This window comes from Leptosomus discolor, chromosome 2, assembly GCF_034619465.1.
Source record: "Leptosomus discolor isolate bLepDis1 chromosome 2, bLepDis1.hap2, whole genome shotgun sequence".
NCBI lineage: Eukaryota > Metazoa > Chordata > Aves > Leptosomiformes > Leptosomidae > Leptosomus > Leptosomus discolor.
Window position 1 is genome coordinate 14,389,800 of NC_141392.1, and position 22,346 is coordinate 14,412,145.

Genomic DNA, 22,346 nt, shown 5'->3' on the forward strand with positions numbered 1-22,346 from the left:
TGCAAATATTTTCTAAAGCATATTTCATCTAAAGCATAGCTCACTTTGCTGACAAGCACAGCAATCAAAAGGGACTCAGCTCCCAGCAGTCCTATATGGAGTAAAACTCATGGTTGTTCCAACAGCCTGGGACTTGTTCTGCTGAAAACCTGGCCAGATAGGAGTCCACCTTGTAAAAATATATTGAGCCCCTCTTTGGCTCTGTTCTTGCTGCCCACATTAGCTGTGCCTGAGCACTGCCCTAGGTTTGCAGGACTGTAGAGTCCAGTTCAGATCCAGTGGGTGCAAATTTGAGTTAGTCTTCTCCCTCACTTTCAGCTTTCACCTTTTCCTGCCTGGTCTGATCAAGTGCAAGCCAAACTTGGAGCAGAGAGGGGGGAATTTGGGTTCACATGCTTGACGAAGTGACAGTAGAAGCCAACCTTAGACACTGACAGCAGGAAAAGGCACACTGGACTGTTTAGTCGTTGTTTACACATAGGAGAAGTGTGATTCCCAGTTGAAAGGGGTTCAGATCCATAGGTGGTCACTAGGCTTTTGGCTTCATGACTGTGACCTGGCTGCCTTCCCTTCCCAAGGACAAGATGGCAGAAAAATTGAGTAAATAACATGTCATTTGTTAGAAAAGAAAGCTAGGAATCTTTAATGAGAGTCGCTGATGTCGTCTATGTATAACAGCCATCACAGAGGATTACACTACGAGGCCCTGTGATGCTGCCACACCAGCCTGTTGAAACGATTGTGTGTTCTGTCTTGACCTCACTGTTCAGACATCCTAAAAGGAATTGATCTCTGGGCTTTCTGTTGTTCTACTTTTGAGACCTGTTAGCCACCTGAAAGGAGTACAGCTACGGTTGCCTGAGCTTGGTTCATTGCCTTTCTGTGTTTGAGGAACGTGGGACACAAAGGGTTCAGTGGAGGTAGGGAGGAAAGGGCCTTTGCTTGGCTGGGATTTCGCCTTATGATGAGAAACAGCTGGAGCTTATGTGAGAGAGCCTGACTCCAGCAAGCCTGTGCCCATGGAAATGACTGACACCTGCACCCAGGGCAGGTACTTGGGTCCTTTAGATAAATATGTAGCTGGTAAGGCAGTTTCTTTTTTAGTCTGGGTGGAGCATACTGAGTGAAGTGTTAGGTGAGTAATGAGTGCAGGTTATTCTAGGATTAGGTCTTTTCTCCACCAAGTAACAGGCAAGCCAAAGGCAGCGAGCTCTGAGTGTGTGTTTGTGCCAGGCATATTTTAGGCATGTTACTTTGCTCCTTTGCCTGTAGAGGGGCAAGCTGTCTCTGGAGCCTTTCCCTTGCAAACCATCTATTAAAATGATGAAAGTTCCCTGTTAGTTCCTCTCTGCTTTACCTCTCACGAGCTCCTGTAGCCTTCTGCTCATTGTTTTTTCCCAGCTTTGTTCATATTTATTTATTGAAATCTTGTATGCAGCTCTCCCACAAACCATGTGTGGAGGTATTATCTTAGCTCTGTGATGGCCAGTCTGAACTGCATGGGGTCCTTGCCAGCAGCTGTACTGTAGGAGCATCAGAGTCCCTAAATACTGCTGTGTCTAATCTCCATCACATGTGAGGTTAGCAAGCAGTGTTTAACAGGAAAAGCAAAGCAGGGAGAAATTAAAGAGGAGGGACCCATGATCCTTATGGGTGCCTTCCAACTTGAGATATTCTGTGATTCTATGATGTGTTGTAGGACAATGGTATAGAAAGCATCATAAAACTTAGTGTACGAATTTTAGAGATTAGAGAGCAGAAAATCTAAGGAGCTGAAGGTGAGGAAGGTTGAGTAGGAGGCACTGGTGTCACAGTGATGCTAGAGGAGCTTCAGGGCTGCATAATGGTAGATTGATAGTGCAGATAGGGGTGTCTAGCACCAAAGGAAGGTACAAACATTGCAGGTAAAAGGGGAGAATGAGGAAGTTGCTCGTTTCAGTGGAAGTGGGAGAGGCAAGTATGTGCTGTAAGGGCTGAAGACTTACTTGGACATCTTTGCTTCCAGCATGAGAAGCCATGCATGGAGAGCGAGCCTTGCAGAGGAGGTTGCTGGTGGAGTTGGCATGTGCAGCTGCTGCTGCTCCTCCGTGCATAAGCACTGCTTCCTGTCTTGTGAGATACATGCTGGGCTTGCCAGGGCTGTTGTGCCCAGAAGGAACAATGTGGTTTTTCATCTTGCATAAGCAACATTTAATTATTAGGGTTTTTTTTTTTCCCTCCCACCAAGTTTCGGGTTGCCTAGTGTTTTGCTTTGTTGAGGAGATCTTGATGAGGGTTTTTGAAATTCCTCTCATACCTGCAGTTTCAGGGAATGGTTGTTCCGGTGTCCCCTCATCTTTCTCAGTCAAGCAGGAAGAGAGGGGCACGAGTCTTCTGGAGAGAGTCAGAGCTCTCTTGTGGTTCAGTGGGAAAGTGGCTGTCCCTGAACACATGCAAGTCTCCTAGCTGCTCTCCATGAGCTCTCTGATATAGTCTAGTGGCATTTTAGTAGTAGTATATATACCACTGGTGCAGAAGGGACAATATTACTCTGAAGAACTATTTTAGGAACAGCTAGGGACAGATGTTTAGGGCAAATGGAAAAAATAAGCAAGCAAAATATAAATATTTTGTTTCTCCTCCTGGTTCTTTCTTTGTGTGGTCCTCTGACCTTACAGATCTACCCCTTAAAATTAAAAAAGAAATGCAAGACTGCACCTTTTCAGCTAAGCTTTCCTCAGGCTATGCTTGGCTCCCTTTTCCAAACCACATCAGAAAAGGACATTGTGTTTTCCTGCAGCCCTTGTTTGCACTGACTCCGGGAAGGCAGTCTGGGGCTGCTTGGCGTGGCGAGCCAGGGCTGTGGCCCCTCACTCCTGGCCTCTGGCGCAGCAGCAGCAGGACCCTGTTCCCACCTCAGAGGCAGGGTTGGAGCAGAGAGCACCCTGTCATATTTATGCTGGGAGCATGTGGTTGCAGATCTGTTTGCCAGGTCTGCTGCCCTCCAGGTTTCTCTGAGCAGTAGGTCCTGGAGATTTAATTGTCATGGAGGTGCCCTGGATGCGTCTGTGAAGCCAGTGGGGAAGTGATAATCCCCGAGAGCTGAAATAGTTTTTTTAATGTCTGTTTTCACCTAGAATACTTCTCTTGGTATTTAAGGATTAGTCAGGCACATCTGTGTGTTCCTGCACAGATGGGAAGCACAGTGCACATATTAAGTAGTCTTAGGATGGAAAATAGTAAACCTCACAGAATTAGACATTAAGTTTCTTTTGTAAGGCTGGTATAAAAGCTTCTTGGCTCTTCTTGGGTCTTGTTAGGTGAAGCCACAGAGAATTAAATTCTTTAAAGGCACTATCTTTTCTGTTGTTTCTTCTGCCTGCAAGTGAGGGTTAATCTGCTGGTGGTGCTGCTGATCATCAGCACTTTGGAGAGTGGGAAGGAAGAGGGAAGGAAGGAAGCAGCCATGACCTCAGATGGTGAGCGCTCTCCCACACTTCTCCTCCCGTCCTTCCACTGGGCTGCGTTCGCTCGATGCGCTTCTCAACATGCACCAAGACTTCAGAAAATATTAAGAGGATAAAGTACTTTTGGGGGAGGGAGGAGGAATAATATTAAATAAACAAGTTTTAGCATCCTTCAGTGGCCCTTGCTATGTTTTTAAAGATTTATGCCAAATGCAGGCTTTATTGGAATTTGATCAGATAAAGCTCAGTTGTTATGGGAATGTCTTTGTTCATCAGTTTTCTTGCCTGCTTTGAAGACTTCATCACATCTTTCTTTTATTAAGGTGCTTCTGTATTTATGAATAAAGTCCCTGTACCCTTCGAAAAAAAGCTTGTCTTTTATGAATAAGCATTCCGAAAAATAAATAGGCACCACTGCAAAGCTGGGTAAGTGGAAAACCTCGCAGGGCAAAAAGCTGTCATTCAGAGAGCGCTGCGGTATTGTTTTTAAGGTATTTTTATTATGTACCGACGGTCAAACAATAACAAGTAATAATTACTTCCTATGGAAGCGGTGCCATGTTTTGTTAACGCGTCATAAAGCCTCATGAAAAATGCAGCCGAAGAGCTGTTTTTTACTGTTGTTATCTGAGGCTGCTGTGGGTGGGGGTACTTGAGAGGCTGTGGATGCCGGGGCGGGGGGGGATGTACCATGGGATGTATTGGAGTGCAGGGTTGGAGCAAACGAACAGTGCCAGGTTAAAGCCCAGGGGGGACATCAGTTTACAATGAAGAATTTGAAGCAAGCAGGAGCAGACCTCTGGTCTTCCCATGTTAGGGAGGGCCCGGTCCATGCTGAGGGCTCCTGTGGAGCTTGCTCGGGGTCTAGGAAGAGCCATCTGCCCTCCAGACAGTGGTAACCCCCATTTCTTATGGGCCTCTCTCTCTGCTTGGAGGTATGAGGAGGAAGATACTGTGGAATGTATTACCCTATTATGAGTCACATTTAAATTTAAACCACAGTCGGTTGTTCAAATACTTTCAATTCAGACAGTGTTTTGTCTTGTTTTTCAGTTAGGGAGTACGTTTAGAGCGAGCTACTATAGATTTGGGCCAAATCTCCGCGGTGCAAATCTGAGGCAATTTACACTGACTGCAACAGAGCTACTCCAGACTGATCTCCGTATAATGAGGAGCAGAGGGGCCTTGCTCTCTTTTCTTGCCAAAAAGTGCTGTCTCTAATGCTACGGAAGAAAATACCAGGAAGCAGGATTTGTGGCTGTGAGCTGGCACAGGATGTCTGTATTACAGATATCACCTGGGGCATTTGATTTTAATTGACTGCCATCACTGTGACCCACATCTAAAGTTAGTATATTTGGATCTCACAATTTCTGTATTGCTGTCCTGACCACCAGACTCTTCCGATCTGAAAAGTTATGTTGTGGCAAATGTACAGTGCTCTTTGAAGTACCAAACTCTGTATAAAGTGTGGACCTAATAACTTTCTACTCTACCAACCTCCTCCTCCTTCCCAGCCCCCTCAGCAACAGCTCAGGACCAGAGGAAGTTGTTTTGCAATATATTTCAGTTGAATTGTTGCTTTCTCCTTGTTCCAGAATCCTTTTTTTTTTTTTGCTTTGAAATATTGTATCCCTGACAAAAAGAGTCAGTACGATGGATACCATGTATAAAGTACCTTTGGCAAATAATCCGTGAGCAGGGATGAGGGGAACTATTTATAGCTGTGTCATATTCACTGTGATTTGAGAGCTTATCTGAGGTGCAACCACCTCTTGCCAGGAACAGAGCAGTTATTGAGGACATCTTGAAGAAGTATCTAGTATCCCCATTACCTACTGGCACGAGCCAGCATGTATGCCCAGCTTGACACTGCTGTGTGTAGAAATGTGGGGCACTGAGCTGATAAATTTATTGTCGTTTGCCATGCATGTAGGTTATAGGGAGCATAGGAATGAAAGACATGGGTCAAAAACCAGCCACTAGGGTTCCTGCTCTTTGGGCTGCAACTGGAGTAGCCAAGCCCATGTTACACTGAAACGCAAGCAAGTTATAATCAAGCACCACAGCATGGTAGTTACTGGGCTGATGAACATCAGGTTGTCTTGCTGGCCTTGCACTAGGGAGCCCATTGGAGGGGGGGAAGGAGCTATTTCTGTTTTGGGGAAGTGTAGGAAACAATATGAAGCTTTGTGGGAGAGAAGCCTGTACAAAGAAGAATAGGTGATGGAAGAAAATGGAGAAGGACAGGAATGGTTTGGGTGGAAGCCTGTAGGTGGGTGGGAAGGGAAAACCACAAGGAAAATGGAGACTTATGGAGAACAATGCAGGCAAGCAGAAGGGAAGAAAGAAGAGTGACTTGCGGAAGAATACAGCGTCTTAGAAGAAGCAGTAAGTCCAAACATTCAGATAGCAAAGAAAGTTGCATGCCAAAACATTGCAGTAAAATGCACATGAACATGAGATGCGACTGTCAGGGACAGGACCAAAGAAGAGGAATGAGTTGGGAGACCTGTGCTTAAAGGGGAGATGAACACAGGAGTACCCTGCAGGATCTAGGGGATTTGGCTGGAAGACAGGAGAACCCACTCTGTTTTAGTTGACTTTGGCTGCTCTTTGTTGATATTTTAATAAAACATAATGTGCCTCTGGCAAGTTAAAGCTAAATGCTAGATAAGTTTACAGGATTTTTTTTTGTTTTGCTTCATTTTATATAAAATCTTTCTTTGGAGCTATCTTAAAATCTTCTAAACGGCAGGAAATTGCACTCAATATTTCAGAATCTTCCAGGAGAAGGACCCCAGACCCTCCGCTCTTGTTTATTGCTTATACAATGCCGACTCTTCCTGCCTGCTTAAGCATAAATCAGACTGAACAGCCTCAGGGCTGTATCCCCAACATACACTGCACATGTATCTTCAGTGGCAGGAGGAAGGTCCTGCTTGGGGAACAAATGGAAAGGAAATCCATTCTCGGGATCCATTCTCTTCCTGGAGCTTATCCTCTCATGACAGGGCAATGCAATGAGTCAGTCACAGTGATTCCGTGACATACATGACTTCCGCTCCCTTTTTGACTGCTCATGTCTTTACCCAACTCACACCTCACCTTCTTTTACCTTTAAGCGAGTAGCAGCCAACGCTGTAAGAGAATCCTGCTGTAGCCCATCCAGATATAAAAGGGGTTGGGTCATGTGTGCAATATGTTCTTTTTATTTGCAAGTTTGCATGAAGAACGTGTCTGGCAAGTTCTGAGCAGATGGATCAGAGAGCTATGGATTTTTTTAAAACTTTGGCAAGTACTCCACACCTTTGTATTTTGGCAGAAACTCTGCATCTCATATACTAGTCTCTAAAGATTCTGCCCTCAGTTTAAGCCTGATTTGGAGAGCTTTGCAAGTAATGGAAAGTCTTCCATTGATAAGCAGGGGGGCTGTAAAGCCCTTTTAACTGCATGGCACTGAAGGCAGAGTCCGAACTACTCTTTTGCAGAAGTGAATACAAGAAGAGCTTGAAAATTTGCACTGAGAATTTTCTAAAAAATACACAGTCAGTCTCTTGCACTAGGGGTGACAAGAAGAATCCAAGACTTTGATAGCCCCTAGATTCCCAGTTATTTGGCAAAAGGTACTATATGGAGGCTTTGCACTTTACAACATGTGTTTCTACATGCAATGACTAAGAAACTGGAGAGGTTTGCAACAGAATTAAGGGTTTGCTTATCCTTGTGTCAACGATAGGATCGAAGACCTCGAACTCAACTAGGGAGTGAGAAAGGATTGAGAGTTAGCATGGTCATTTTTTAACTTTAAGCTTCAGAAAGGTCTGGATGAAGTCCCTGAGAGCTATCTAAGGAGACGTCTGAAATCTGGAACCAAGCAGCAAGTGAATCTTTTGGTAGGATAAACAGTACGTAAGAATTTGGAAACTACAAGCAGCTGCATATGCAGACATTGGGAATCTGGTTCTTCCACTGCAGAGCATCAGGCTGGAGTCCCCTGCAGGTTTCTTCTGGTTCAGGAGAGGTTATCCTAAGCGGCAGTTTTCAACCATGATGTTGTGCATAGCTGAACTTATCTCTGCTCTGATGTTAACCAGCATTAGCACATCATTTGCCACTGGATCTCATTGTTTGGTCTTATTTACTTTGAGCTTACAAGTACATGTCAGGTTATTTCCATTATTTTAAAAGGCCCTTGAAGTTCCAATGGAAACCATGGATAATGACTGATAAGTAAGAGGAAGATTAGTGAGCCTGCCAAGATGTTGTAATACACAAGAATATCGCAGGAGTCTGAAATGACAGAGAAGGGAAGGAAGGAAGTTATCAGGGAGCCAACAGCATCTGGAGGGAGAAGATCAGACAGTCCAGAATGAATGGAGAGGAAAAACAGATTAATAGCAGGTTTTTACAAGATAATGCCATATTTACTGCTATTCAGTGATTGCAGAACCCACATTGGCTGACAGCAGTGACCGTCCCAAGTTCCAGGGCAATGCAGCAGACAGGATAGATATTTTTAAGTGTCCATATGATCTTCTTATTATGTTTTGAAAGTTCGTCAACTTGTTTTAAGAAACTGTAAGTCGCCAAAAATATTTCCTAACAGTTGGTGACCATAATTCTCAAACCCAGCTATAAAATGCCCTTGTTGTTGCTAAAGTTTTGGCCTTTGATGTGTGCCTAGGGTTTTCTTGGCTGCAGCAGATGTATGTCATTGATGCATCAGCCTGTGTATCATCACTGCTGAACCACATTCGGTTTTTTGTTTGTTTGCTTGCTTGTTGGGGAGGTGATGAATTTATTAGCCAAAACTATTCCACTGTAAATTATACTTAATTGTAATTTTCCTATTTTTCTGCATCTGATTGTGGTAACTATAGAAAACTAGAAGTAGTTATTGGCCAGACCATCAAATCTGAAATAAACTAAGCAAGTTGCTCTTCTGGAGCTCTAGTTATTTGAAAGAACCAGTGTGTCTTCTGTCAAATTTTTTCCTTTCATGTGTGTAGTGAGTCATGAAGACAGGCTGTTCTGGCGTCTGCTCTCAGTGGTTATTGTCTAGAATACATATACTAATGTGTTCATTCAGTTATCCCCTGCTTTAGCTGCCTATATGTATGAGAAGGGAAGTAGCAAGGGAAAATTTGAGCAAAATAGTTATGTTTCTATTAACAGTCTTGGGTTTTGGAGGTTCTTTCGGTTTGTTTTTGAACTAGTGTAATTACACTGACGCCAAATGCTGCTGCTCTACTTATATCAGCCTCTGATATGCCCCATTTTTTAAAGAAGCTGTGTTTCTGCCTATTTTGCAGACATTCTGCTTTGTTTGTTATCATGAATTATGTAGTGTTTTCAGTGTACTTTACGGTTTTTAAAACTTATTTTTATACTCAAAACTGTGTGATAGTTACTTGAGAGCATAAACATGTGTGCATATAAATAAACAATTTCATTCTCCAGTATTTCGGTGAAGATTTCAGTTACTTCATACTTAAATTTTACAAAAGTGTATCAGTTAATGCTCTCCAGTTGATCTGAAAAATTAAGCATAGCAGGTGGCGGAAGAAATTTAGAGATCAGTATTTTCTGGAAACCTGCTTGTCAGTCTTCTGAGACTAGTTTCTGGCAAAACTAGAGCTTTTCACTGCTGAATGCCCTGGTCATGGTGATTTGGGTTACGCTTCCAAGATAGCATCATGGTCCGGCCTCCTCTAATGGATGAGGAGGAGCACAGACAAATCCCTGCCAGCAGAGCAGAGGGTCTCCCGCTGAAGACTGAGCAGAATGCCTTTGCAGAACCAATGAAGAGTAGATTTCAATGGGATTTATAAAATACCAGAAATCTGGCAGGCCTGATGAGGGTGGCATGTGAGTGCTGTCATCACCGAGATCCCCGACTGGGCTTCCTAAACATGTGTGGCTGTACAAGCAAGAGCAGTGCTTTGTTTGCATCTGGCTGCTTCATGAGCCCTTACTGCAATCAGCTGCATTATTCGTATATTCACGTATTTGTTTTGCCTTGATCTGCTGCCAGTAGCTGCCTGTGTGTGATATCTAGAGATCTTTCATGGGTATTTGTAGGAAAATTTTTTCCCCAGGTGTTTTTAGGAAGGAGCAGAATATAAAAAAAATTAATGAGGGGAAGGTTAGCAGTGCCCATAGAAAAATATAGCTAGAAGGCAAGGCTTAAGTGTACAAGATACTTTGACAAGAAGAGATTAACAAGTGTTTTGGCTAAGTATTTGATTTCCAGTGAAAGGGAAGAATCCCATACAAAAAGAGAGTAGACAAAACCAAATTGTTCTTAGAATTTAGAGCATTGCTACTGAGTGAAAATAACTTCGCATACTGAGCTAGAAGTCTGCTGGATAACCTTTTGCTAACAGTTCTACCTATTCAACTCATCCCCGTGTAATGTGATCATGTGCACATGTTCCCTATGTAATCCTTTATTAGGAAAGGCAAGATTGCATTATCATTTTATTGATAGCAAGACCAAATAAACAGAATAAACAGATACACCTGGAAGAACATCCTCATGTTCAGAAGCTGCAAGGATTTTTCACAATCTGAATTTTGAGTTTGTTGATTCTGAGCTTTCACTCGCGCGTGTGTGAAGGTGTGCATGCTCGCACCTGCGTGCGTGCGGTTGTTGTGCATCGTCAGCTACTTGTGCATGCAGGTGTTTAAATGTGTCGCTCATAAGTGAGGGAGGTGAGGTGGTGTGTGTGGAAACTTTGTCTCCTACTCATGCAAGTGATTGAATCTGTCATCTCTATGTGCAGGTGCTGAGGTACTGTACTCCCCCCACGCCGAAAGCCCTAGCTATCCACGTCATGACCCATACACATATCAAGCTCTTTCTGCCTCTTTAAGAGGGAGTGTTTGGACAAGCTGCTAGAAGGAAATGAGAAGGGATTAAAGGGGAAGTTTAACTCAGTCTTCCTTCTCTCCTGTGGGGTTTTTCCCCCCTTGTCTTTTGTTAGTATTTTTAGTGCACTGAAAACTTGTTTGCACAAAGGCCTACTTTTTAGGCCTTCTTTTAGCTCGTGCAGATACAAGTTGTGCAACAGCATTTCTGATAACAGTGTTTGATGTGGTTGCGATGGGCTAAGCATAAAGGTAAGGCAGTGTTTATAGGCAAGGCAAGGAAATGTTTATAGGTAAAGCTAGTACCTCTTCTAAGACTAATCAGTAAAGTTGGAAGCAGTAGACAAGCTGCAAGGCACAGAAGAGGCTTTTCTTCTTTTTACAACTAACCAAACCAAAGGGGGAAAATGTCAGAGAAAACCTAAAATGGTTCTCTCATTTAATAATTTCTGGAAGACTCATTTGAAGAACATATTGCAGCTGTACAAGTTTCTGATAGGTTCCTCAGAGAGGCAGCTGTGTTTACTACCATGTAGACTTCAATTGCTTCAATGTGGATGGAAGCATAGAATGCAGTGTAAGAAAAGAATGAGCAGTTCTTCATCAGGTTATTTTGTGGGAGGAAATAGACTCTGAGGATCCAGACTAGGATTTTATTATCCATTGGCTTTCCACACTTGCAACGATGTAACAGAAAAAGAAGGAAAAAATGAAAATGGTGAGGCTAAAAGGTCATTCTTGCTTATAAGCAATCAGGGTGTTCAGATCATACATTACCCTAACACTATAAAGATACTTTGTCAGCCCAGGAGAAGGAGATTGAAGCAGTCATGCTAATTTCACTAAGTATGGCACTCATCACACTTAACAGCCTTTTGCTTAAGAACCACTAGTGCCTATTTAACCCATAATGTCAATTGTGGAAATGATGCCATACTTGGTTTGTGACTTTTTAGCTCATTCTTCGTAATTTTCTTCCTGAACATGCAGCATAAAAAACATGGAGAGAAGCCTTACTTTCAGATATAATAGATACCATAGTATGCATAATATCTAGCTCTTTTAATCTGCAGTGTCCATCCTGTCCCACAGTGTCCAACAGTTTTGAAACCTGCAAACAGTTTTCATGTCATGCAGTTCATCGATGAGGATGGATGTTCTTTGTATCGTTGGATACATGCTGGTGATTTCTTGTACTTTTCCAGATGCCTTTCATGCCAGATACACACTGCCAGCCCTTGACTTTGTCTTTTGGTAGCAGTGGGATTGGGATAAAGACATTTTATTTTGGATACCAAGGCACAGCTGAGTCTTCAGAACATATCTAAGACCAATTATAGTTAACATCAAGAGATTGTTTTTGGCACATTACTTACTTTTAGATTGTTACATCACTGCCAAAACTGAGGTATGCAGTTTCTGGAGTCTTTGGAAAGATATGACTGTGCAGAAAGGAAGAGAAGTGAGCCAAGTTCTTGGGTCCCATTTGCCTCACACCGCTCTTCCCTACTGCGCCCCCCCCCCCCCAACACCCCCACACCCCAGCACATCTTTGCAGAATGGCAGCTGCATTACATCCTCAGAAACACTTGAGTTGACCTGATAAAGACCAAAGGGAAGGCAAAGTTATATTTGTACTTCTCTGGGACTTTCCCAGCATTGATTACTGATTCTGTCATCCCTCTGGCACTTCTGAGCAATGGTAGTCCCCTTGCTGCTGCCAGACTCTCTGTAAACAGTTGTTCAAACACTTTGTTTGAAGGCTGCCTCATAAAAAGGAGTCCCAATGTTCAATGTTTGAATGCCCTCATTTTCTACTGGAGAGCTCAGCATCGCCTACTAGGGGCACTTGGTAATTTTCTGGACTTGGACCAACGTCTTTTTGCTAAATGTGTTGATCAGAAAGAAGGGAAAGAGCTTGTCACGCTGCTGTTCTTCTCATAAGATAAATGTTATTGTGGGAGCTGCAGTGTTGGCCTTTGAGAGGTCCACCACTTCATGGAAATAATTAGGGAGACTTTACATGTTGGACAGAATCTGGCTTTTTCACGCCTGCTTTTCTGTTTAATTATGAAAAGCCTAATTTTATCATAATGACATAATTTCACACCACTTTTAAAATATTTTCTTTACATGTATTATGCCAATTTCACCATTGTTTTATTCCAGCAGCATTTGTTAGGTGTCAGGTTGGTCTGGGCTGAGAAAACAGGAGGAAACAATGAGACATTGTCAGTTATTCATTTGGAGATGGGCTTGGATGGTTAAAGAGAGAAAGAACCCAAAACAATGTATGAAGTCACACAGCTGGCATGCCAGAAGTTACAAAGTGATGTTATTGTGTGGTGTCTTGGTTGGAGTTGACAATGTTGCATGGCATTCCAGTTTCCTTCATCACAAAACTATCAATATAGTAATAACCAGGAAACCAGAAACCTATTAGCAGCCAAAAGTCTGTGTGTTTTCATCCTAGAGTTAGGGTAAATAATAGCAGGCTACACTTGTACATGGGAAGGCACTTGCTGAATTGCTTAGATAGGAGGAAGACTGTGGGCACTTGAAATTGTGGATGTGCAGTGCTGTGTCTTGAAAGGGAGGTGCTGGGTTTCTTTTGTACTGGTATTTTTTTTATTGCATGTTCAGTAGTAAACTTTGCTGAAACTTTTGACACAAATACAAATACAGCTGGCATCAAAGTTTGGATGGAAGTAGCGTTGTCTGTTGCACAAATCCATGTGTGGCCATGATTCACACCAGTCTGGATCTGCATGCCCCATGGTTACCTGTATGGACAAGTAACTTTTTTACTGTTTAATGTATGACTAGTACCTGAAGTTAGAGGGAAGGCTGGAAGCATGTGTAAGGCAGTACCATAGAGATTATTTATGGGTGAGCAAATCATTATCTTCAGCATGCAGACTACATACTACAGCCTTTACTTTAGCATCTGATACTGTACTCTAACCAGTGTTAAGTATTACTGAAGAAGGTAAAATACCCTCTTTTGATGTTCCAGTTACTATGATCACTTGACCACTTGTGTTGTAGGAGACGTTTTCAGGGCAGTCTTTCTGTGTGATTTCTCTTAGGAAGGAAAATGTGATGGCGTGTTTTGCTTGGGAGCACAGCTGATTTCATTAGAGTGTTTTTATATCAGCTTCCTCTCCCCACCCACCCTAAGAAAATTCTTTCTGAAAATGTGCCTGAATGTACATCTGCTGCATAGAGGTTTGAGCTGTAGTAGTTTCTTCTGCTATTTTATAATGTTGTTGGTCCATTTTAATAAAAAACAGGTAAATGTTAACTTGTAGGCAGTCATATTTGTTGCTTCTTGCAGGTTCTGAAATCTAAAGAATTATCATCACCAGGACAGCGCTACATTGACAGCAAAGTGGTTAAAACAAGAGCTGAAGGAGAATGGTTGTCTTTTGATGTCACTGAGGCTGTACATGAGTGGCTTCATCACAGAGGTGACAGCAAGTGCTCTTTGCCTTCACTCCTGCCCCAGCTGCTCCTCCATTAACTCAGCAGTACTTCAGGGTTGTTCCACATGTAAAAACCAACTTCACTTTATGTTTTGCAGACAGGAACCTTGGATTTAAGATAAGCTTACATTGTCCGTGCTGCACCTTCGTGCCTTCCAATAATTATATCATCCCAAATAAAAGTGAGGAGCTTGAAGCAAGATTTGCAGGTAATGAAAGAAAAAACATTTTTAGAATGTTGGGGTGCTTACTAATGGATGAGGGAAACAAAGCCGTTACTGCCTCTCTAAATGGCATTCAGCTGATTGAAGACTTACTCGTTTGAGAATCTTAATTCTCAGCTAGTAGGAAATGGTATTGAAAGCACAAGGGTAAAATTGTATCAGCTGAACTATTCTAAAACCAGAAGCCATCTCATTCCACACATGCAGTTTCAATATCCTTAAGTTTGCAGCATGCACACTAGGCATACATACAGCTTTGGATGTAGGGAAGACTGTTGCACAGTAGACCATCCACTTTTGGATAGTCATGAGAAAACTTGCTGAATATTTTCAAAATAAACCCTATGACTGCTGTCCATCCTAGCGCTGTAGTGGTTCAGGCTTAGTAGAGAAGGCTTCTGCTGGAAAGTAGAATTAGGATGGTGTTTGGCACACACCTAAGCTGCTTGCAGTAGATGTGTGTGTGAGGATGGGTGTTTTATGAGTGTTAAACCATACTCGTGGCAAATTTCCAAAGTATAGGTAAGGCAACAGTTGGCTGCTTTGCTTACAGAAGCACCTTCCTTTGTCCTTACTGAGTGTAGGGGGTCCAGTCTTTGTAAGTACCTGCACGCGTATTTCCAGCTCTTCAGGCACACTAAGTGTCTCCAGCTATTTTTTTTTAATTTTTTTTTTCCTTTTTTCTGGTCATATCAGTAATCTTTTAAATTACTCTAAGCAGTGGCATCAGTCACTTTAGGAAAAGCTGAACAACAGGTGCCAGACTTGTATAAATGCCAAACAGCAGTTTACTGCCAATGCGTTGTGGGTTGAAGAAACAGCAATGGTGTGCCTGTCTACGTGCTCCTACTTCCAGCAGCAGAAGTCTGATTCTCAGACAAAGTCAACAGAAGTACATTAGTTAACATTGATATATATGTCTACATTGGCATGTGGAGTTTATTGTAACATATTTTTTATGCTGACAGCTTGGTAAAAACTTCAAAGATTAGATGGAGTGGACATTAAAAAATAAACAGCAGTGTGTAGTTAGGGTTATGGATATATGTGCTTCTTATGGACAGCAGACAAGGTGATAGAGAGTAAATATATCAAGGTCACATAAGCTCCCTTGTGTTTTTAAGCCATTAAAGTTTCAGTTTCAAAAAGGGAAATGTTATTTAATTGTCCATGCTATAGTTATCATCCACCAGTACATATAAAACTATGGCTATATTAGAACCAATACAAATTCTGTTTATACAGTTCTAATTTATTAAAGTATATCATGATTTGGTTCATTTGTTTTACAAGGGTTTGGCTATATTCCTTGTCAAGTATTAAGTTTTTCTAACCGTTGTTTCACTGCTTTGGAATTTTTTCTCTAAGTAAATACATGTACTGTACATATGATTAAAGCTATTGCATGTATTTAAAAAATTGTTAGTATGATGTTTGGTTGCTGCAATTGCAAATGCTACAAAAAGTGTATCTTTTTCTCCTTAGATAGTATTATCTGGACAGAAGGTTAATTTTCAAAAGGGTCTTAGCAACAGGCATAATGAACTGTTTGTACTCCTAGGAAAGGCTAATACCTTGAGTCTTTTCCCTGTGCTGTTGCCATGATGAGAAGCTAGTAATGCAGGTAGTGTTTCAAGAGAAAATACAAAATGTGAAGTCATTGATTGCCACTTCAAGAAGAAATATTTTGCTCAATATCCTTAGCATGCCCATACAAAAGGAGGGGCTAGAATAGTTGACTTTCTGGGAAAAATAATAGCAGATTTGAATAAACTAGCAATGGAAGACAGAGAATTTACAAGCACCAGAAAGAGGTAAATGTAATAGAGAAAACTGATGGGGTGGAAGTAAGCAGTGGGAAGTGCAGGTGAAGTATCCAGAGCAGCTTTAATGGTGTTACAAGGTTTTAAAAGGTACTGTTATAGCTGTTAAAATGGCTGTTAAAAGATGGGAATACTGCCCTGAGTGAAGTGACAAAAGAATCACTGCTTGGGGCTTTTGAAAGTAAGCAATGCAGATGCAGTGACTGAAGTAATTTTTTCAGTTGCTCATTTCAACAGTTCTGGTAAATGTACTGAAGTGCCATTAAATGGCTGTGACTGTGGGAGGGCTGATATCTTATCTGTGAATATCTTAGGGATCTTGGATTGAAATTTGCCCCCACTTCCCCAGTAAACATGCTCAGCTGACACCATCATTGCCCAGTTTCTGAGAGAATTTTTTTTAAAGAGATGGTTTATTTAATTTGTGAAGAAAAAGCAACACAATGTTTATCACCAAAATGTATTTTTTGAAGGTATTGATGACTACACATATTCCAGTGGTGATGTGAAAGCTTTAAAGTCCAATAGGAAAAAATACAGTGGGAAGACCCCACATCTTCTGCTAATGTTATTACCCTCCTACAGACTTGAGTCGCAACAGCCCAGTCGGCGGAAGAAGCGTGCTCTAGATGCTGCCTATTGTTTTAGGTAACTATGCGTCCCTATTCAGTATACTTACATAGCAGTACCAGTCTGTGAGGTGTAATGCAGTCACTTACCATGTTTCTTTACAGTTGGCATTTATACAGAGCACGGACTCTCATTTGCAGGCCCATGGGGTCTGTGTGCAGCAGGTATCTAGCCAGCGGTCTCCAGTCCCGCAGGGACAGTGGCAGATGAGGAAGGTTGTGGCCTTAGAAAGCAGAAGCGGAGTTCCATCTGGGATGATTCCCAGACCCATCAGCCCCATAATTACAGCCAAATTATCACCTCCACTGTGCATACCTATTCAGAGAGGCCACTCAGTAGGACCTGGAGAAAAATACTTACTAGTCCTCCAGGGAAACCATTAGCTTTTTCTGTATAAGCCAGTCCTGCCATGTCTAAACATCTGATTTCAGTTACAGTATAAGCTACTATTGATGTGATTTGGTTGTGAATTTTGGGGACTCAGGCTTGCCTGCCTGTAAAGCATCATTGAGGGAGCAAACAATTGGATTAGTTTTTATTCCCTGTGTTGTCTTTGTTATGACCAATGTGTTTGTCTATATTTTATTTCCCAGGAATGTGCAGGATAATTGCTGTCTGCGTCCACTTTATATTGACTTCAAGAGGGATCTTGGCTGGAAATGGATTCATGAACCTAAAGGATATCATGCTAATTTCTGTGCAGGAGCCTGCCCATATTTATGGAGCTCAGATACTCAGCACAGCAGAGTAAGTAATGGTTTTGCTAATTTTCAGCTTCCGTTTTATAACTGCAGGGTGAAATAGTTTCTAGGACTGACATCAGCACCAATGCCCAAAGCTTGTGTTTATCATCTCAGTAACTAAGGATGGCTAAATGCGGCCCTATAGAGGAACTTGCACATGGTCTCAAACTATTGTTGAAGTAGTAGGCATGTATTGGCCCAGAGATATTTTTTCGAATGTGTTCATCGATATGATAGATGGATGGATTGAATCATTTTTGTGAGTATAAGGTTGGTATAGCTTTGGGAGGCTGTCTGGGAAGGGACCCATCATTATAGAGCATGAGTGGAATATGGCACAATGAGTTTGGTCAGCAAAGGCATTGAGGGAGGCACTATCAGAGTAACAAAAGGGCTGAGCCATACCACCTGATTATCACCTGCTTTTATGACCTGCCATTTTTCATTTTTTACTGTTGCTGATATGCTAACATGCTGAATTTCTTGAAAATGTACTGATAGATGTGCTTCTTTTACTTCAAAAGATGTATTCATTCTTGTACTTTGAAAATATGCAAAGGAGGAACCTTGTGTCTGGGATGCCAAAGAACCGATAGTTGTCTGAGATGGGACCTTTTATTTTAGGGATTAGATGTGGTATTTCAGCCAGGTGCCTTAGGATGAGTAGTATTTTGCTGTGAAGTGCTTATTTCTCTGAACTGTTAGTAAGGATGTCTAGACAGTAAATGCAAGAGGCAGATGTTTGCATCGCAGTTGTCATAAAGTAAGAATTTCACCCTCAGGTCCATACTGAGAATGATGTCTCCACTTTTTCAAACCTCCCTTAAAATACCAGGTCAATGTCAGCTAACAGGGAGGTCTTTCCCTGTGGTCTGTAAAGCCATGATAGCTCTTCCTTGGACTTACAGACCCAGGTATAGATATCCTTTGTAGCTGTCGCTGGCTGTGGCATTGTACTGTTAGTAAAGTCACCAGGCAAAGGTGTAAATAAGGTAAGTAGGTTTCCATGCTGGTGTGGAGTAGTAGTGTACGCATTTTGGAGCACCACTTGTTTTTAAAGGAAAGAGGAAGAATAACTGTCATGGTCACAAATATGTGGTTTGGATAGTTGCCCAAGGAGTCAGAAGTTACTTAATAAAGTAGTTAGTGTTGCTGTCCTGAACAGATCTTCTGTCTCTCTAAGCTGCAAATGTTGTGTTGAAGTTCTAGGAAAAGGTCACTTGGTGTTTGGCTAACACATTAATGGCATCCTCAGAAATACCTATGCATCATCAGCGGGTAACCCTACATACTTCCCTTGCAGAGAACCGTGCATATGAATCCAACGTGACATAAAGCACCAGCACTGCTAACTTCACCGCCGCTGATTCTCAACAGGAGTAACTGCAGCTTGAGTCCTGGTGCTTGCAGGGTGGCATTAATGGACTTAGTGACACCTGGCCAGAGAGAAAAAGCAGAGGAGTGCCTGTGCTCTGAAGGGCTCTCTTTTCCTTTTGGTGCACTTGTAACACCAAAATCCTGTAACAGCAAATGGCAGTCAGAAGACGTGGATAGAAACCTTTTACGTTACTTCTTCCATATCAATAGAGTGTGCGTGTGGATTCGAAGGGCTGGCAGGCTCCAGGCATGTACCTGTTTTGAGGTTTAAGACTGTATGGATAAAACGTTAGGAAACTCAGGCAGATTGTGACACCAGATTGAACTGAAGCATAAAAAATACTAAAATCCAGGAATCCTCTTACTGCTTACAGTGGGCTTTCTCTCAGGCACTGTGGGAGGAAGCGATGCAGAAAGGAATTTGCACTGCAGTGGCAGGAAGGCAGAGGTAGCTGTCTTAATCTCTCTTTTTTTCCTTTCTCCTTCTAGGTACTCAGCTTGTATAACACCATAAATCCAGAAGCTTCTGCCTCTCCGTGCTGTGTGTCCCAGGATTTGGAACCCCTCACCATCCTTTACTACATTGGCAAAACACCCAAAATCGAACAGCTGTCTAACATGATCGTGAAGTCTTGCAAGTGCAGCTAAAGGATATGAAACAGCATGGCGTGTGTGTATTAAAAAAAAATCACCAAGGGAAAAAAGAAAGAGAGAGCGAGAAGGAAAGAAAGAAAAATGACAACCCAGGTTCATCAGTGTTAAAAGGAAAAAAAAAAAAAAGAAGAAAAAAAAGCGGTACTAGTCTGAACTGTTTGAAAGTTTGTTTTGTTGTTTTTTTTTTAAACTGGCATCTGAAGCAAAACATTGAAGGCCTTTATCCTACATTTCACCTACACATAGTGTGAGATAGACAAGAAGCAAAGTTAAAGAAAAAAAAAACCTTTTAAAAAATAAACACTGGAAGAAATTTGTTAGTGTTACTATGTGAAAGGAAAAAAACAGGAAAATCCCATGAAGTGGAGTTGCTGTATCTGTCCCGTGCCTTACTTGATCTCTGTATTGTTACGCAATAGGCATCCTACTCATTCCTCTTAGTTGTAGAGTTAACAGTGCGTTATTTATTTGTGTGTAAAAAGTATCAAGTGAACGTTTCTGTATCGCCATTGGAAAAAAGAAAACCGGCCAATGTGGACAAAGTGGAGACCAAATAAGCTGCCAGAAATACATATAATGCCTAAAGGAACACAAGCTCAAAAGAATCAGAAAAGTAATGGTTAGTTTAGTTCAATTAAAATAGAAATCAGTTATTACATTATTGAGAAACTCTGCCTTTAAAATACCTTATTTTTCATGCCAGCTGCCTAGAGAGGCTTCTTGTAAGGTCTCAAACCCTTGTTTCAAGTACTGAATAATTTACTAATAAAGGACACTCTTGTTTCAGTCTCAAAGACAAGTCTATAAGATTTTTTTTTTACTGTAAATGATTTTAAATGTCAGTTTAGTAAACCAGTGAAATATTTAACATGTACTGGTCTAATCTTCAGACCTTAATATGTTGCTGTATAGCTATGCTATGGGATTTTTTTGTTCTTTTGGTATATGTAACCATACCTAGAGTATTACAATAGGTGGGTAGTAAAAGCCAGCTTAATTTGGAAACATATCTGTAGATCTCTATTTGTAAACTATTAAAAAAATAAGTACTTTATGTGTAATGTGTAAATTTTCACCATATTTTTGTACTCTGTAATACTGTCAGCTCTCATGAGTTTGAATTTGAATTTGGGGCTCTTTTTGATCACTCAGAATCACGTGTTTCCCTCTAGCTGGCCAGTATGAGTAGAGTCCCTATATTTTGACTTGCACTACAAATACATGTTTTATAATGATTGCTATACATGTGCTTTGTGTATTGTTCATCATTATGACATAAGCTACCTGACTCCATTTGTTTTTCTGTTTTATAAAAAGGACGGATTAAAGCGATCTCTCCCCTACTCCTCCCCTCCCTCCTCGGTTGTCCCCGTTGGTAACAGCTGAATCGCGATGCGGTTCGGATTCCTAGACTTTTGTATTTCCTTTCGGCTCTAGACATTCAAACAGATGGGCAGGGAGCGAGGTGTTGCAAGAAGAGATGTCCCAGCCTGGCCGAGGCGAGGCAAACGCTTGCAGAGAATGACATTCACCACTGTGCAGAAGGCTGGTAGGAAGCGTCTGCCCCGCACGGGGCATGAGTGGGATCGGTTGGCGGTCAGAGGCCGTGCGATGGCCTCGCACGCGGCGGGGACTTGCCCCCACAGTTGACTGACGTGGGACCGATCCTGCTCCTACTGCAGGTAACAGAGGTTTGCCTTTGACTTCTGCAGCGGCATGGCAGGCCCCTTTAGGCTGTTGGTGTGTGTGTGTAAGGATTTGCAGGATCAGACCCTTGATTTTTGCGAGTTTGCCAATTTTTTTTTTATTAAGTTCACGTTAAAACTTCTTTTGAAAAAAGAAAAGGAAAAAGGAACATGGGATTCCTAGGATTTTGTTATTGTTACACATGATTAAATATTGTAGAGGGAGTAAAAAAAGAAAACAACCCACGTCATATACTTCATTTTAAAAAAGCACCAACCTAAATTTGCAAAAAAATCATGAAGAAGGCGCGCTTGGTTCATTTCGCATGATGAATAGTTTTGCACAGCAAAGCTGGAAAACTGTGTTAGAAGCATACTACTTGGATGAGAAGGACTTTTTCTGTCACTGACCCGAGCAGCGTTGGGAGGACGCTCCTGAGCTTGGTGTTGCCAGCTCCAGTTTTCAGAAGTGCAATTTCTTTGGCTTCAGCAGAACACTGATGCAAAACCGAGGTACCGCAGCGGCTTGCACGCGCAGCTCCTCGGGACTTCGGTAGAGCCTGTGCTTATTGCCTAGATGGAAACGTAGCCCCACAGATGATCTAATCCCACCCGTTGACTCAGCACAGAGGAGGAGGTATGTTAGACTTCTGATTTATTTAGTGAGTTGAGATGAACAAGTGAAAAATCTGTCCTGCTAACACTTGCTTGAGCCAGACTTACTCCAGTGAGAAGATGCACTGAACTCAGTGAAACTCCTCAAGGTAGTAAATACTCTGGATTTTGCTGTATACGGCAGCAAAATTAGTTTTATCAGGTTCAGTATGAGAACTGTATTTTTGTTGGACAGAAAAGGAGACAAGGGTGAACACATTTTACAAAATCTAAAAACGTTTTTTCAGTTCTCTGCTATGGGAAGGCCATTGAAAACCGGCTTTGAAGCTTTGAAAAAGTTGTATAGGTGATAGCATAGTTGTCCAACTATACTTACTGTGCGCTGGACACAGCTGAAAATTTTGGTTTGTGTTTGGAGTTTTTCTCTCTAAATTTAAGTATAAAACCTTATTTCTGTAAGTCATTACCCCAAGATCATGTTTTGGGTTTATTTTAGGGTTTTTTTTCCTCAAAATGCACTGACAGTATTTGAAATACTCTGATTATAAAGCTTCTACAATTTGTTTGTTTGTTTGTTTGTTTATTAGGCATGTATTTCCCTTTAATTGCCAAGGATGTTAAGCCTGATCCTACAATATGCAGAACTCATGGGTGAAATTCTCCTCTACAGAGTGGGGTAATGTGGGTCCTAAGCACCACTCAGGTCTGATGTAAATCCCTCTCAAATTATGTTTAATGGGTCTGCAGCAGCTTAAGAACTTTGTATCAGAGATCATGAGGAGGTTATTGCC

General features: G+C 41.8%; 1 protein-coding gene across 1 annotated transcript in view; it reads left to right on the top strand.

The window, feature by feature from the left end:
- Positions 1-19,249, top strand: part of TGFB2 (transforming growth factor beta 2) — a 60,928-nt gene extending 41,679 nt beyond the window's left edge. Inside the window, exons 3-7 of the mRNA XM_086460631.1 lie at positions 13,657-13,789; positions 13,903-14,013; positions 16,325-16,499; positions 17,075-17,228; positions 19,091-19,249. Coding sequence (XP_086316757.1) covers positions 13,657-13,789; positions 13,903-14,013; positions 16,325-16,499; positions 17,075-17,228; positions 19,091-19,249 — 732 coding nt within the window. The remainder of the gene's footprint in view (positions 1-13,656; positions 13,790-13,902; positions 14,014-16,324; positions 16,500-17,074; positions 17,229-19,090) is intronic.
- Positions 19,250-22,346: the final 3,097 nt, after the last annotated feature.